The sequence below is a fragment of the Triturus cristatus genome, chromosome 4_1 (assembly GCF_964204655.1).
Source record: "Triturus cristatus chromosome 4_1, aTriCri1.1, whole genome shotgun sequence".
Taxonomy (NCBI): Eukaryota; Metazoa; Chordata; class Amphibia; order Caudata; family Salamandridae; genus Triturus; species Triturus cristatus.
The window spans coordinates 1208525416-1208543599 of NC_140585.1; the positions used below are offsets into that span (position 1 = coordinate 1208525416).

The following is an 18184-nucleotide window of genomic DNA, read 5'->3' on the forward strand; positions in this document are numbered from 1 at the left end:
TCCAGAGGCTTTTGCTGGTAGAGGCAGGGTTTTTTCCTATGTGGAGAAAAACTAGACAGGCAGTGCTGTTTGTGGATATTGATGGAATTCTAGTTGAAGTACTGGACAGTGTAGCCTGTGGGTAAAGGCTGCATTATCTGTCTTTAAATTAAATTCTCTCTTAAAGGTGTATGCAGGTCTGCATGATTTGTCACCTTTTAGAGATTATTTTTTATTGCTCCGGGGTCCGCGCACATGGGCGGGACTATTCACTAGATTATGACTATAACAGAGATACCCCTACTACAGAACTGGAGTTACAGAAAATAAACTACTCCTTATTTACAGTCGATTTCTGGGGGTCTCCTTTGGGGCTTAGGGTTGTAGGGGGTCAAGGTCCAAAATACTACCAACAGTTACTCGTTCCCTGCCCTGGGATGTCTGGGTGCAGAGGTGCTGGTCGGGTTGATAGCTGTGCGTACTTTCCCAGTGGAAAGAAGGGAGCCACCTAGAAACAGACTGGAGAGGGGGACTTTGGGACAAGTCTGAGAGGTCCCAATGCAGGGCTTGGGCCACAAGGGTCCTGGAAACGAGGGGTCATAGCCGGTATGTCGTTAGCGGGGCTGGACTGCTCAGTTGCAGAGTGGCAAGGTCGACTGGGCTTTGTGCATTATAGGGCCTTGGGGTTGACGGTCTTGCCGGTGGAGGGTGCAAAATCAGGACAGCCGGGCAACTCTGGAAGTGGGTCTCTGTGATGTTGGCGTCCCTCGATGGCTACTCGGTCTCGGTGCATTGGGAGTCCAGATTGGATTCTCATGGGCTCTGTCTGCTGCAAGGGGTTTGGTACCCCGGGGTGTTGATACTGGGCAGTTTCGGTTGGTCCTGGTGTCCTCTCTCTAGGTGGGGGGACAGATCTGACATTCAGCAGCACATGGGTAAAGATGCCTTTTGTCGGGTAACCAACTCCTCAACCCATTACCTTACGCATTTAACAGACTAAGTTTTATTTGCAACTAGACGGCATGCCTAACCAGTAATTAATTCATATAAGACCTTGAAACCCCAGGAGTACCTGATAGCTCATTTTCCCCTTGCTTCAAAGCAGCAGTTCATATCTATTTAGGATTTTAGAAACTAAAGAATCTATCCCAACCTGGAAGAATCCGTCAACAAACTTAAGTTGCCACCTTTGCTGACATAAGCAAGAGTCCTTATTACATATCCTCTGTCTATGCCCAGTGCCCATGGTTCCAAGGAAAAAGTTGTTGAAGCCAATTTTTAAAACTCCAAATTCGCTCTTGCAGGCGAGCAGTTACCACCTGGCTAAGTGGCACCTCCATCCCTCCAGCCTGGCAGGGATTAGAATTCTGAAAACCGCTTCTAAAGGAACTGAAGGGCCTTGGGCCAGAAAAGGTGCAAGACCAGGCAACATTTTAGGAATTGTTTTTGCACAAGTGCCTTGCACTTTACAACCTGTTTCAAGGGGATGGCATTTGCACTATTCCAATGCTCTCTACAATTGTTACAATTAAGAATTGTGGAGATCATGGTTACAATCCCTCAAGCCTTACAGGGATCAACAATTCTTAACTACTGTCTCTGAAGGAACTGAGGGGCATTGGGCCAGTGAAGGAGCAAGTCCAGGGAACATTTGGAGAAATCTTTTTGGACAAGTCACTTGCACTTTACAACTGGTTTCAAGGAGTTGAAACTAATCTTTTTAAAACTTCAAATTCACTCTTGCAGGAAAGCAGTAACCACCTGGCTAAGTGGCACCTCAATCCCTGTAGCCTCCCAGATATTAAAATTCCTTAAACTGCTTTTAAAGTAACTAAGGGGCATTGGGACAGAGAAGGTGCAAGACAAGGCACCATTGAGGAACTCTTTGCACAAGCCACTTGCACTTTTACTTGCACTAGTTAAACGCACTTCACAATCGAAATAAATAAGAACCGAGGTCATCAAGGTTTCGATACATAAGAAGTCTAAATTGCGTCAATGTTTTTAACAGTTTTTAAGTTCTTTTGATCACACATGAACGTATTAGTTATTGTAAGAAATAGTTTTATTTAAATCTGTATGCAATGGTTTTAAATAGGTACGCAAATAAATAAACTTCAACATGTCAAGTTTTTTTTCCAAAGACCATCTCATATTGTGTAGTTTGAGGGGCATATAGCCTTCAGTAACCAGGGACAATGGAATGGAGAAGCTAAACTGGATCACATGATATTCAATCCCAGTGACAGGGTAGTTTTTTATAACTGAGATGCTGTTGAAAGGGGCAAATATGCTATATGAGGAGGCCGAGAAAACCAGTCCGATGAAAGCTAATTGCTTGGGTGTATGCTGGATGTCTTAGGTTATGAGAAATGTGGATGTGAAAGTTGAAGATAGATGCTTTGGATGAGTAGATTTCCATTCCGAGGCTGCATAGTCCTGGCTACATTTAATCGGAAGGGTAGTTTTGTGGTGGTTAGATCTCTACTAGACAACTTCTTATAAGTATTTTATAACTCGAGTATGAGGTTTCATATAGTTTATATGCTGCATAGTCACATTAGACATAACAGCAGATCAGGTTTGCAATCCTATATAATTCATATTCGGATAGTTCTTGTTCATCGACCTTGTGTTAATGAGTGTACGGTTGAGGAAATGACTAAGCTTTAGAGATATATCGGAGTTGATAGCGGATGAAGTCGGTGGTCTAGGTGCATAAGATCACTGTCTGATTCAAGCAAGCTCAGTAAAACAAATAACAGGTTCTGGAAAAGGTGGGGTGAAATGTACAGGAAGAGATGCATTAGGAGAATTAGTGCGAGGTTTATTTTGATGGAAATGAGTCCAGGTGGAAGAGGAGAAGAACGACTGAGGTGGAGAGTAGAGGGGAGCATAAGAAGAGGACTGGGTTACCCTTAAATGTACCTGGAAGCGTGGTGGGCTGGAACTACCTAGCTTGGAGTTATAATATCTTACTGCACAGCTAGAGCATGCGGTGCATTGGCTAGACAAAGGGGAGAACTGGTTGAAAAGACTGCTGTGCTGCACGTGTGGTGGGAGGCCTCTGCCTGAGCTCCTGATGTTAAGGGTGGGGGCACAAGATTTGATCCAGCACGTGAGAAGGTAAGTGTGTCGGGCCAGGCAGGGGGTGGTCCTGTGGGTGATACAGCACTCTATGTGTTGAACTTATCCATATAGTCTTAATGGCTGTTTACAAAAATAGCACAAACAATGGCATTAGATTGGTGGCGAGCGGGGGGGTGGGTTGGACACATTGTGGGATCTTTATCCAAATGAAAGATTTGCTACTCTGACAGATGTGGTGGAAACGTTTAATTTAGGACATGGGCAATTCTTGCAATTCGCTAAAATAGCTGCCACAGCACGTGGTATCTGGCCTTCATTCCTAGATGGGCAAAAGAGTTGCATACAGTGACTTTACTAAACTTGGCAAGGGGTCGTAAGTTGACCTCCTTTGTGTACAGGGCGCTATGGGCAGATATGCCACTTCATGAATTACTAGGTCTGGGCAGGTGGCAGGACATACTAGAAGAACCATTTACAGAAAAGGAGTTGGAGGGCATCCATGAGGGAGTGAGGATCACCTCAGCTAACATAAGATTTGAATTAATACAATGTAAGGTTATACACCAAGTATATCTCACCCCAAAATACTGCATGCTATCGACCTGAGGCGGGCGCCCACCTGCCCCCGCTATTTGGCAGGGGCAGCAGACTTTATGCATATGTTATGGTGGTGCCCGAGCTGGACACATACTAACAGGCCATAGTTGATAGGTTAAACAAGGCCAAGGGGTGAGGGGTCTCCAGGGATGTTAAGCATTCCCTGTTTGGTTTGATACGACGCGTAAGAAGAAAGGCCTTAGTGGGAGTATTTTGGTGCTTGGGTTGGTCATCACTAATCACAAAGTGGCTATCCACTGGATGTCAAATACTCCTCCAGAAGTGACCAAGTGAATGAGGGATATGATTGAATGGGCAGTGGCTGAAGAGAGCCACATGCAGAAGTTCTGGAGAGACAATAAATCAGCAGATGATTTGCAGACCTGGGCAGCAATGCTCGCTGACCTACTACAGTTATTGGATGCTAGGCCCTCGTGTGAGGCGAATTGGACAGCTCTGTGTGATGTGAATGTGATGAGTGGTCAGGACCTTAAATGGGGCAGGGGCGAGGGTGAGTGACAGTACAGACGTGCTGGGTGAAAAGAAGAAAGTAAGCACATGACTCTAGTGCTGGGACAGGCTACTCCAGACCCCACAGTCTCTCTTTTTTGACCACAAAGAGCATCCATTGATCAGTCTTTTGTAGAGGTTGCAGTAGAGCCGGGGGAGGGGGGAGATGGAGTAGGGTGGGGTGGGAGGCGTTGGGGTGTTGTCTTTATACCATAATTTAGAATGCATCTCATTGTCTTAAATGCCAATAAAAATCTATACTACAACAACAACAAAAGAAGAGGATTGGGCTGGTTGCAAAAGACTGAATTAGTAATGGCATCAGATGGGAGGCAGAGGGAGTTTTAGGGTTAATATTAGGAGGTACATTATGAGGGGTATGAGCTTGTGTAGGAGGTAGGTACAATGTGCAATTTGTAAAGGAGGACTTGCATAGATCAAATCAAATGGTGAGTAGTGTACAGAATGATGGTAGTGGAGGTTTGTAGCTGATGACGAGGTAGGAAGCGATCTAAAAAGTAATAGAGACATAGTGGTGTAGGGCAGGATAGATGTAGATGGAGAAGACAGGTATTGGTGAGGGGACGGTGGTAGGTTTGAGTGGGAAGAACAGGAAAAGACATTAGGAATGGTGTAAAGAATGTAACTGGCCATTGCAGCCCTTGAATTTCAGCAATAAATGATCCAGCAGAAGAGCCAAGCCTTTTGGGAGAGCATTTTGATTAGCCCTGTACCTAAATATGAAAAGGTTTCCATGATTCCCTGATCATGAAGCACACAAAATTAACATTGGCTCATTCATCATAGCAGGTGGCCTGTACTGACAGGTGAATGTGAACTAGGAAGTGACATCGGTGCTAGGGCATCTCTAATGTATTTAGTTATAGCCACAGTAATCAGATTTGAGTTAGCACTATAAAATATATTTATTTACTGCAGTATTTTGTAAAGCCTGACATACACCAAGAATAGGGTTTCTTGGTGCTAAGAAGATGAGGATCAGATGTAAACACCTGCATGGATCTTGAATACCAGTGAGGTTTGGAGATGAGCTATGAATTGACATGTTTTCTGAAAGGGAGAAGCTTAACTTTCAAATGATTTAAGGGAGCGAGGGTAGAGTCTAAATGAAGGAGACCATGTCTGAGAAGGCCGTGCCAACAAATATCTTCTTTTCGAATCTTTGGAAGTGTTAACAGGCCTAGTATACTTTGCATGATTTTTGAGGCGCAGCAATCGAAGAATGGTTGGTGGTGTGGCCTACTCATGCACCTCCCTGAGTTCAAAGTGCTTGGCCCACAAACGTACATATTGCTCACTGACCACTAAGTGTCTGCCCCCACACCCTGTAAAATATGTAAAATCGTTGACTTTATATCTTCCTTCCCATCTACGGCTTTCTTATTGTACCTTCGTTGTTTGTTTTGGCTGAAAGGCTCGAAAGAGACTGCAAGGGGAAGTGATATCTTCCTCACACACATCTACTATTGTTTACCTGTTAGGGAAAAAGCGGTTGGGCGGCCGAAAGGCTACATTCTGACACTATACAATATAAGCAAATTTATGCTCAGTGCTAGTATGTGTAAGGTTAGTTGAGAAAGGGCTGGGTATATGTCCTTGCCTGCCTGCTCCCCTGGTCAGTACTGCACGTAGAGAAGTAGGTGGAGACCGTATTTACCGTTTGACTATCCCTCTCCAGATGGTTTCGGTGCTACTCCTGGAGCGCCTGTGAAGAATACCATGATATGCTTTGAGCTTGTAATTAAATTACGAAACGTTTGTAATCTTTTCAATTCTTTACATATAGGCTGTCACCTCTCGATAGCTCTGTGTACTGAGACAAACTTTTAAATGGGTAAACGTAATGGCTACTTTGAGTAAACATTGTAATTTTAAAGTGTTTCCTAAAAAACAATTCATGATCTAAGAAAAATGTACACATATGTACTATGCAGCTTACATACAACGTTTTCAAATAATAATATCACTTTGTTTATTAAAGAAAAAAATAACAGTGCAACACCAGAAAGTAAAGAAGGCTGTAGTTTTAAGTGACTCCCTGGGAGGGGAGTTGCTAAGTCTGACTTCCTGGGTGTCCATCGCTGCCGCACTGTTTTCATCAAAGATTAATGGCTTGTGCAGTATATTGTATTTTATCCAGTTTCTGTAGTTTTCCACGCGTGTGTAAACTCCAGGATGAGAAGGCTTCCCGCATTCATATCCAAAACTGGTAATGCCCATCTGATAATACCTCATGTATTGTGGAATATAGCATACAAATGGCCCTCCGCTATCTCCCTGAAACGAAAAATGCAGGAGTTTATTTAAGTGCAAAACAGAGCAGTGTTGCTGAACAGACACAGCAGGTTCATTTGAGGCATAGAAAACTTTGGCAGCTTTTTGTTTCATAAGAATTCTGCAACAGAGGGGCGTGGTTTGGCCACGTAGGAAGATGGCCGCCTAACTGTGAGGCTCTGCTCTGGGTCGGCACTCAAATGGATTGAACATCTATTTGCAGGTGTCTAAGGATGTTCTTTTGGCATTTCTGAGTAATCGGAACATTGAAGCTGTCAGCTGTGAAAATTCCGTCCTGCTAGACCATCTCTAACTGGCTTTTCTGAGGTGTGGATGCATTGTGGCTTGCCGGGCCTAGCAGATTCCTAGGATCCCCGGTGCTTGCGTAACTCCCGATGACCTCACTGCTAATTGGGCTGTGACTCCAGAGACACCGGCTGGAGGAAACATTCCCCGTCAAAATTATTTTTTCTTTATGAGGTAAACCGGCCCTTTTTATAATCATCTATAACTGAAGTGTTGTATTCTGAGGAAAAAAACACGTCACAATTCCCTTTTATTATACAAGACTGCTAATACAACAATTTTAAGAAATACTGCTCCTCTCATTTTATTAAGTTGCCTTTTTAAGCATTTTTCCACAGTTCCTTTTCAAGCAAGAAACATTGTTTCAATACACTTCTGCCAGGCCCAGCAGTAATTTATGTTCTCTGGGTTAAGGTTAAGCTTTTTTCAACTGCTTCAGTGAAATAAGAAACATTGCTTCAACACAAGGCTGCCGGGCCCAGTAATAATATATGTTCCCTGGAACATGTGTGACTTGTATTCCTGCTGACTCCTCTGCTAAATGGACTAAGAATGGAACAATGTGAATCTGGATTTAAGAAACAATCTTTATTTATGAAAAAAGGCAGCTTTACTTTTTGCTAAAAGTAATCGGTGTACAGACATGTGTTAAAAAAGGAAGTGAGTTGATAGCACATTATATTCACTACTTACCTGCTAATTGGGCTACAAGTGTTGCAGGCGTCAGTCTGGATGTAATATTCCCGGTCTCATGTTTTATATATGATGAATGACGACTCCACTTGAGGCTTAACATAATCAAAGTGCAGAACTACGCAATCTGCATTTTTTTTTCTCTCACATGAGGATTGTTACTCAAAGAAAGTGAGGGAAATCATTGTTGCAGTGATTTTTCCAGCATTCCCTGAAAGGTTTAATGCTGTCTGCATGTACATCAATATGCATCAATGCTATTCATATAGAGCAAACTCCTCATTTCTTTTTCTCCTCACAACTTAAGTCTTTACAATATTCCATTTAGACATATGTCTATCAGCTTAAGAGCTCATTTTTGTTGGTCATGCTTTTCATGCTCTACCACAATACTAAAATGATATCATCAATATTTATACGCAACCTATTTCTCTCATGATAATTTTTCATTAAAATAAGGAGATTTTTCAGCTGCAGGCCTACTGGTTGCTTACTCTACTAATCTACATAAAACTGCTGCGATATTTTCCTCAATGCTTTTTGACTCCAATAGCACTTGATTATATCTTGCTTTGTGGAATCTGGCTCATATGTCATTTAAGTGCTAATTCATTTAATATCCTCATAATTATTTATATATTCACAACTGAAGATTACTCATCTTGGTGCCTTACATTCGCTCTACTTGAAGGGTTGTTTGTCTGCAGTTTTAAATATTCCCCGACATTTGAAGTTAGAAGTGAATGTCTAATAACAAGAGTGGAAACAAACCTTCTCATTCACTTTTATTTGCTGATGTATTAAAACAACCACGCAAGATGTCTAGGCAAAACTCCACTGCATCAACTTCTAATAAGGCACATAATACTTCCTCGGCGGTATCCAATGCTGCCATGGATCGTCTTTTCCAAGAAATTTCAACAATCAGCTGTCGGCTAACAGGCATGGATATAAACATTTCATCTCTTACCTCAGAAACTAAATCAATACGAGCTGACATAGCACTATTCCATGCTAAAATGGAGGGTCTTGATCAACGTTTGACAATTGTTGAAAATTAAATCGCTTCAACGCAGTCTAGAGATGAAGAACTTCTTTTTCTGCGTAGTAAATTAGTGGATTAAGAAGACCGCAGCAGAAGAGACAATATTCGTTTTTTGGATTTCCAGAAAAAATTGAAGGCCAGAATACCAGAGCCTTTTTGTGTGATGTAACCGCTTGAGATCCAGAGAGCACATCGATTAGGTTTTCCACGGAACGGTAAAGACACGCGTCCAAGACCCCTTATTGCTGGTTTCCTAAGGCATGAGCAAGTTCGACAACTACTGATAGCAGCACGTACTCAGGGTTCCTACTCTTATGAAATACGATTGGCAGCTGATTTTTCCCGTGACACCAATGAAAGGAGAAAAGCGTTTCTCTCCATGAGACCTCAATTGAGGAAATTAGAAATTAAGTTGTTTGATCCAGCACGCTTTCAAGTCTCTAAGAATGGGGACACCAGAGACTTCTACAATCCAGATGAATTACAACGTTTTTTGGTTGACATGACATCTCAAGACATGGACACACAGTCTGCTCCTACCCCTGCTCCTTCTCGGAATCCTCAAGCTATTCCCACATCTGTGGATGACATGCGTCGCAATCTACATGAATCCCGTCAAAGAGGCAGAGAATTTGAACGGTCTATTCGCAGTCAAGATGATACATCTTCCGCCTTAAACACTGTCTCCACCTTAACTCAGGAACAACGTCGAGATAAGTCCCGTTCTCCTCTAAAGTCTGCCTTTAATGAGAAATAATTTTGATGTCATGGCTCCTATATAACTTATTAAGCCATAGGTTGCAGCTACTTTTGCTTATGTCTCTCTAATTGACAGATATAGAGGAACTCTGTGCTGTTTAACTGGTTAAATTCTCTTGTCCTTTTGGAATGTTCTATTTATTTTCCTGTATTCATGAATAGATAGTCACAACTCTGTAGCATTTTACATATATTAGCCATCAAAATGTCTCAGTATTAACTTTTCATGCTTATCTTTTATTAGGGCTATTATTTAGGTTATGGATTTTGATTATTCACTACTATTATATTTCTTGATGATGTCCTTTATAGGTTATTAGTGCATGATTTATCTATCACATGCAATATAGTTATTTTATCTATGATGTTGACTATTTGACCTATTCTTAGATATTTATATATTTCAAATTCTATATCTTTATCAATATTTAGTTTACTATGACTTAAATCTTCTAATATATTTCCAAAATGTTATATTATAAATGTTATGCTCTCTTAATATGCTATCCTTTAAAGGGCAGATTTTATATCCCTTCATATTCCTTACCAGCTTAGTTCATATTTTCTATTTTTACTTTATTCTTTCAGGGTTTTTCTTTCCTAGCTTCTCATATCAATGTTATTGGCCACTTTAAATAGTTTTTTTTTTCTACTTTTTTCTCTCTTTAAATGTTCTAGCCCTGGATATTCCTTATTAATGGAGTCCCGGCCCAGAGCTGTGCTCTAGTGCTCCCAGACCCGCGGTTAAAAGTCTATAGTTATTCTATTATACTCTTTCTATTATTCTTTTGTAATCTATAAATCTTTCTTTATTTGCTTTCTATATCTTTATTTATCTTTCTTATTGGTGGGTTTTTTCCTTTCCTCTTCTATACCCATTTCCATCACATCTTTTTGCAAGTCTCTCTTTTTTTAATTTTTGTATTTATTTTTTTATTTTCATTTCTAACATGGTCCTTGCTCATGATTTATGTGCTATATCCTGGAATCTCAATGGATTAACACACTATATCAAACGGAAGAAGGTTCTTTCCTATTTACAATCTAAAAAGGTGGATGTGGCTCTTCTTCAAGAGACTCATCTTAAAACACTCAAGTCTGACAAACTTCGTAGAGATTGGGTGGGTAAAGTTATCCACAGTAGTATCAGCAATGGGACTTCTTCAGAAGCAGGCCCTACTCGAAAATGTGGGGTAGCAATCCTTATCAGAAAAACATTACCAGTTCGTGTACTTAAAACATGGGAAGACTCACAAGGCAGATATGTTTTTGCAAAAATGTGCATTGGTAATTTTCATATATGTGTGGGTTCAGTTTATGCTCCTACTGGTGCTAAAAAGATTTCTTTATACGTTTGAATCGTTTGCTGTCGGAGATTGATGCCTCACAATACATCATCGGAGGCGATTGGAACCTGGTGAGAGATCCAGTTTTGGACAAAACTGGACCTCTTGATAAGAATAATGCAGCGGACAGAGCCTTTATGAATGATATCATTGCAGACAACGGCCTTATAGATCATTGGCGCTTATCACACCCAAATGATGTTGAATATACATTCACATCTCCCTCCCATGGCACCTTATCGAGATTGGATTACTTTTTAATTTCTCAGAGAACGTTCCAATCGATCTAAGATTCTTGTATGTTGGAGGCATCCATCTCTGATCATTCTCCGGTCCTCTTGTGTCTACAGACTGGGACACCCAAACCAGGTCGTAAACCCTGGAGAATGAACATCCAACGTCATAAAACACCCCTTGGTAAAAAACAATTGCAAGAACATCTTCATGATTATCTCACATTTAATCAAAATTCAGTGGATTCTCACAGGGTCATATGGGCTGCTGCTAAAGCTGATATTCGTGGTAGACTTATGCGAGATGCAGCCCAGTTCAACAAACAAAATATTGCTAAACAAAATCAATTGGAACAGGACATTAACAATTTCACACGTTTATATACTAAAAGCCCTACTTTACAAAATCGCAAATTACTGGAACAATCACGCATGGCATTAAATTCTCTTTTCACCTTTAAGGCGGAATATGCCTTACAAAAAATGAAAGGGAGGCATTATGAACAGGGTGAAAAAGCGGGTAGAATTCTAGCAGCACAATTGAAGCAAAGAGAGGTTGCTATGGCTATCCCTGCTTTACAATCCTCTAAGGGTTCCATGTTAACATGTCCTCAGGATATTGCTAATGAATTTGCCACATACTATAAATCTTTATACACTCCAGACGCCCATATAGATCAGGGTAAAATGTTGTCTTTATTAAATGGATTAGAACTACCATCTCTTTCTGATGAAGATAGATCCATACTGGATGAAGACATTAGTAAAGAAGAGATTTCTCACGATATCCTTACACTTCCTTATCACAAAGCACCAGGAGAGGATGGTTTTCCAGCAGAATTTTATCGCTGGTCCGGAGATAAAATTATAGACTGCTTGCATGCGGCATTTCAAGAAGCTGAACGTACTTCCACCTTAGGTTATATATCTAATAAAGCAGTAATAGCAGTTTTACCAAAACCAGGAAAAGATCCACTTCTTTGTAGCAGTTATCGTCCCATTTCACTTCTTAACAGTGACATTAAAATATTAGCTAGTATTCTTGCTTCTCGTCTGCGCAGAGTTATTCCCTCTCTCATTCATAATACTCAGGTGGGCTTTGTACCTGGTCGATCTACCAGAAATCATTTACGCTCCCTAGCTCACACTCTGCATACTGCTAAATCTTTACAGGATGATGCTTTGGCATTATCATTAGACGCTGCAAAGGCATTTGATAGAGTGGAGTGGGATTATTTATTCCTAATCTTAGAAAAATTTGGTTTGGGAGAATAATTTATAAGAAAGATTAAATTGTTATATGAACAACCCACTGCACTGGTCAATTGTGGAGGATTTACTTCTGATACTTTTACTATACAGCGAGGCACCTGCCAGGGATGCCCCCTCTCCCCGCTTTTATTTTTATTAGCCATTGACCCTTTAGCGGCCGCTATTCGGCAATCTTCCAATGTGGTTGGTATTTCCTTACCGGTGGGTGAATCTAAACTTTATCTATATGCGGATGATATACTGCTCACTATTACTGATTTAAACAGATCTTTACCATCATTACTTCAAATTATAGAGGAATTTTCTTATTTTTCTGGGTATAAAATAAATTAGGATAAGAGTGAAGCACTTCCCATTTCAGATGGCACCTCAAGGGATGTGATACAGGGATATCCATTTTATTGGCAACCTTCTCGGTTAAAATATTTAGGTATCTTGGTAAATAAGGGATTGGACGCCATGGTATCAGATAATTTAGGGCCTTTAATCATTCAGATGCAACGAGATTTTGATAAATGGAAAGCGCTGGGTCTGTCTTTATGGGGTAGAGTTCAAACGGTGAAGATGGTTACGTTACCGCGCTTTCTTTATATTCTTGTTATGCTTCCTCTTCATGTTCCCTTATCCACATTGCACCTTATAGATTCCAAAATTAAATCTTTCATATGGGGTTCTATTAAACCTTGTCTGGCTATACATAAATTAAATGCTCATCATTCCTATGATGGTCTCAGTCTTCCCTCCATTGAACATTATACCATTGCCTTGCATTTATCTCAGCTCTCATACATGCTCCAAGATAATTTAAATACACCACATTGGGTCCATGTTGAGCGACATCTTCTCTCTGCAACAAATGGTCTTGCAGTTTTATATGGATCTGGTTCAAGCCGAATAGATCCACGTAACCCCCTATTGTCTGCAATGCGTAAGGTATGGCAAAGAGCGCATGGTATTTTGGGCATTAATTCTCGATTGCATGTAAAGGCTCCTATATGGAACAACTCCAGAATACGCATTAAAGGTAGAAGCTTTCTATGGCCTCATTGGAAATCAGCAGGCATTCTCACGCTAGACCAAATTCTCCATGACGAGGATCTTAAACCTTTATCACAGTTAATGGATTAATTCAACTTACCCCCGCTGCAGCATGCCAAATACGATCAACTTAGAAAATCTCTTCTCAAAGCTCTTGGTTCCACACCTTGGTCATTATCTATATCACCAATAGTGTTTTATTTACAAATTTGGGGCAAACAGAAAGGTGTTATTTCAGGTCTCTACAAAACAATTACACCTCAATTATTTTCACACCCATTATCCTGCGATCTCCGACATAAATGGCAAACACGTTTACAGACTTCTTTTTCAGATATGGAATGGATGAATATACTAGATGGTTTGGATAAGGGAGCTCGAGAAGCTCGTTTAAAGTTTTGCTTATTTAAAATTCTACGTGACTGGCATTGGTCGCCGGTTAGATTATATAAGGCAGGCTTGTTACCGCATTCCAATTGTTGGAGATGTAATGCTTCTGGATGTGATATTGTTCATATTCTTTGCACGTGTCCATTGGTTAAACATTATTGGTCTTACATAGGTCAGACCTTACATAAGTCTATCTCACTACATTTGGCCCTTTCCACAGCTAATATCATATTACATGATTTCAGAAATATTCCCACTCTTTCTAAACCACAATCTCGTTTCCTACATACCGCGCTTGCAACTGCTAAAATCTGTATATTAAGACAATGGAAATCTTTCACTCCACCATCTCAAGAGTCCTGGTTATCTGCTATGATTCAAAATGCTTCGCATGAAAGGATTATATATAATATTCAAGGTCAACTAGAGTTATTTTCACAGATATGGAATCCTTTTTTACTTTCTTAACATGTTTGTATTTATCATTTAGTTTTTAAAACTTGATTGTATATGCTTTTTCACTCTTTCCTTTATATATTGTTATATATATTTATTGTCCTAGATAGCATAATATTAAATATTGTTTTATATATGGAAAAAAAAAACAGAATTCTGCAACAGCAATTCCCCAGTCAAGGGAGCAGAACAATAAAATACCCCCTTGAATCCATGCCTCAAATAGGTCTGAGCGAGGGAGTGAGGCAAACAAACCCCACACTTGATTCGGAGATTGCTCCCGGCGGGAATTCTGAAAGTCTTAACATTCCTTCCTTGCTTTTCTCCATCCTTGTTTCAGTCCTGTGTCCTTCTTTCTTCACCCTTTCTCTACTTGTTCCACCTATCCTTCTTCCTCTCTAGGCTTTTCTTTTCTCTCTTCACTTTCATCATGCATCTTTTTTTCTTGCCGTCCATCCATCTGTCTCTCCATCATTCCTTCTCTCTAGCCATCGCTCCCACTATTGCTTCATCTTACCTTCCTTCTTCCAACCATCACTCTTTTCTCTCCATCCATTCATCCTTTTCTTTACCCATCCCTATATCCTTCTCTCCATTCAGTCATCTCTGCACCCATCCATGACGCTCTTGTCCCCTGTGAGGCAACACCGCAGAGCCTGGCAGCATTTAGGAAACATATAGGTACTTATCTGCAACATTCACCTCAGACGGGAAAGTTTTAAGAGTGTGATTATCAAAAACGTATGGTGGGCGTCCCCCACACTAGCGTGGAATTATGTCTTTTTGTGGATACAATTTCTGTAGCCCTTTGTAGCTCAAAGGCCTGGTTAGAAACAATAGATTTTAGTTTATGTAGAAAACTGTACTGGAGCGATTAGGCCAGGACTATGTTGGAATTCTGTGAAGTTCCTTGTTAATACAGACGACTGCTTTTGGTTCGGTCAGTCGGTCTAGCATGGTATTCGTTCATTCTGAGGCTTAATTCCAGAGAGAGATTAATGAGAAGACTAAGATGAGGTCAGCTCCGAAAAGTGCAGTTGCCAAAGTTTCGATTCCACTGATGTCTTTTGAAGAGAAGGCGACCACCTGGGACATCATTTTATCTTCAGTTAGCCCAAGCGCAATCCCTTCAGTTGGTGCTTTGAGACACCCTTGACCTGATTCGCAAAGGTAAATTTACACTTTTGTGTTTAAAGTTTATTCTATTTTAGTATTCACAAACTACAATTTAATAGTTACGTTACGACTGCGGAGACTCCGTAGTGGGGGGGGGGGGCTCAAAACATTAAAAGATAGGCCTGTACTATAGCGAGTGAAAGCAGTAGCTTGTTGATAGTTTTTTGTCGCTAAGCTTTTACCAACTCCTTTTTTACTGTTTTTAAGGCTTTTTTTTTACTCTGACGTTATCAAGAGGTCCAAAAGATGTATTTTTGTAATTTTAGTGACTTTAAAAAAAAAATTGAAATCCATCATAGCAAAATGCAGAATCACCATGTACTATACACCAGTACCTACATACATGTGCAGAACACATTTCAAACCAGTCAAAATCCATTAACAAACAGGTCAGACCTCAGATTACACAATTCATTATACATGGAATATCAAAGCAACAATCTGCTCTTTTACCCCTTACCCAGGGATTTCCGCCATTAATTGACCCAAAATGTTATCAAATTTCGTAGTCCCCCCACAACGAAGAGCGTACAGCCACTCTTTATCTTTCACTTGCTTTATCTTCACCACACACTCACCCACAGAGGGGATCAGCCAAGTTTTCCACCTTCGAATCAATTAAGATATGGCCACCACATTTGCATCATATAGTATTTTTTTTAATCTGGCGGCTAAACGAATGTCACAATCACAACCTATGAACATCAACCACATACTAGGAACTAGTTGTATGTGCCAAGCTGCTTCCAGAAACTGGAATATCTCTCTCCAGAATTCTTGAATGGTAGCCCACTGCCCAACTACATGGGACCAATTCGCAACAGCACCTGAATCGCATTTAAAACAACTACTTGCAGGGTTTATTTCGGCTAAAAATGGCAGGGCTCTACAGAGAAACTGCTTTGTGTAAAATTGCATTCTCTGCCAATTGGCCACTCTCAAGATCTTAAAATGTGATCTATTCATTTTATTCCACATCTTCCTTGTATATTTGAGCCCTTCATATTTCTCTCACGTACGTTTTCGTCCTGGCCCCTTGAGATACCTCTGTAAAACAATTGATGTCCAGAGATTTTCATTTTTGATTTGTGCTTTTGTATCATTTGAGAAGTTATTTAGCTTGGTCAGTTATTGCAAATCCGGGCTAAATTTATCTGGATGACATTTTTTTAAATGGCAGAAGTGTTGCAGTGATGATGTAGTATTTCAGGAACCATGAGACCTATATACTTCCTTTTTGTGTGAAAACATAAGTTTTCGGGATCAAGTATTCTTAAAGAGATAGAAATTAAATCCTCAGAGCAACCCTTCCACCATTTTTCAAAATGGTGGCTCTATAATGATGTGTTTTGTCTATCAAATTGGTAATTTATTTTAATATTGTTTTTATTTCAGGTTTTCCATTGATTCAAATTCATAAACCTGAGCGAAGCAGGTGGTAGTAGAGGATCTTTACCGCCTGACAGAGTGTTGCTAACTGCAAATTCTGAGGACTCCTTCAACAAATAAAAATTTATCATATGCCAAACTAATCCGAAAGAAAAGTTAACATCAGCTGTAGCTGGACAGAAGAGAATATGACATGCTGCAGAAATACGGCAAGACGGAGTTCACAAAAGATTAAAACTGATGGGTGAAGAGGATCAAATATTTTATTATTCTAACAACAAGTGCTACAAGTAGTATACAATGCAAAAAGGCCTGGATTGTTTTGGGGCAAACAATAGCAGAAACCAGTGAATCACAACAAGATTCTGAGTCTTCTGAGAAAGCGACAACAATCAGACCCAATGCCCATCCACTTACAAGATCGATGCCTACACTTCAATCCACTTACAAGATCGATGGCTACTCCTCGTCCATCTCTTACAACTGACCAGAAAGCTGAGGTCTGTGGTGTAGCTAGAACAAGGCTCAAAGGGATTGACGAAAGAACAAAGTATAGAGTATGTGAGTCTCAAAGGGCAAATGTGTGGTCTTACCAAAAACACTTGGGTCTTACACTATCATTTTTTTTTACAACATTTTCCCTCATGCTTAGAATTTTCTCATGAGTCATATGTTACACCTGTTCCATCTGGCATCACATTGCTTTTATATAGAGATCAATTATTTGAGGTTTCACTAAGGGTGACTTTAGAGCACATCATGTACACTCTTCGTCACGTTTTGTTTCTCGTGTTTTATACCGCCACGATGCTTGCGCCATGCAACAACCCTTATGATAGATCATTTGGAATTCCTTCTCTTCTCATCTCTATAATGTGAGCTCCCGTTTTCCTGTTTGTTTCGAATATCGATGCACATGTCTTACTTACCGACTATGTTAGTCGTATTTCTGTAACCTCATGTCAACCTTTGGTGACATATTTTATTCTCCTTATTTGCTTCCAGCCCTGAAGAAGTCAAGGGTTTCATACCCGTTTGACGAAACACGTGTTGACTGGCCTATGAAGTGATACACCATTAATAAACAATACTTCCAGAAAGAACATTTGATTTCATCTTTGTTATTGTTTACACTGTATATTGTTCATTCACTCTCTTGCATGTGCACAGGGCCTGCTGTTGTTACCCGCTTAATGCCTTCCTGTGAAAAGAAAAATTCAAGCTTCTCACTCTGGCCCAGGTCTTGTCTGATCCCGACCATGGAGACTGAAAGATAGCGTTGGACCTGCAGGACACTTATTTACACACCCAGACGCTATCTGCGGTTCACGGTGGGGCAGGAGCATTTTCAGTTTTCTGTGCTCTCCTTTGACGTCACCAGTGTTCCTTGGGTGTACACAAAAGTCATGGTGGTAGTTGCAGTACATCCTCAGAGGTCAGGGGATGCAGTCTTCCCCTACTTCAACGATTGACAGTTAAAGGTGGGCCTGCACCAGGCAGTCATCACCCACCGCCAGACTACAGCAAACCTCCTCAATTCATTGGGGGTCACTATAAACATGCTAAAGTCAAATATGAGTCATTTGCAGATGCTCCCCTTCATTGAAGAC

General features: G+C 40.5%; 1 protein-coding gene across 1 annotated transcript in view; it reads right to left on the reverse strand.

Annotated features, from left to right (window-relative positions):
- Nucleotides 1–6147: 6147 nt before the first annotated feature.
- TMPRSS12 (transmembrane serine protease 12) overlaps nt 6148–18184 on the reverse strand; it is a 319835-nt gene continuing 307798 nt past the window's right edge. The window contains exon 5 of the mRNA XM_085654544.1: nt 6148–6474. Within this exon, the coding sequence (XP_085510670.1) occupies nt 6148–6474 (327 nt within the window). The remainder of the gene's footprint in view (nt 6475–18184) is intronic.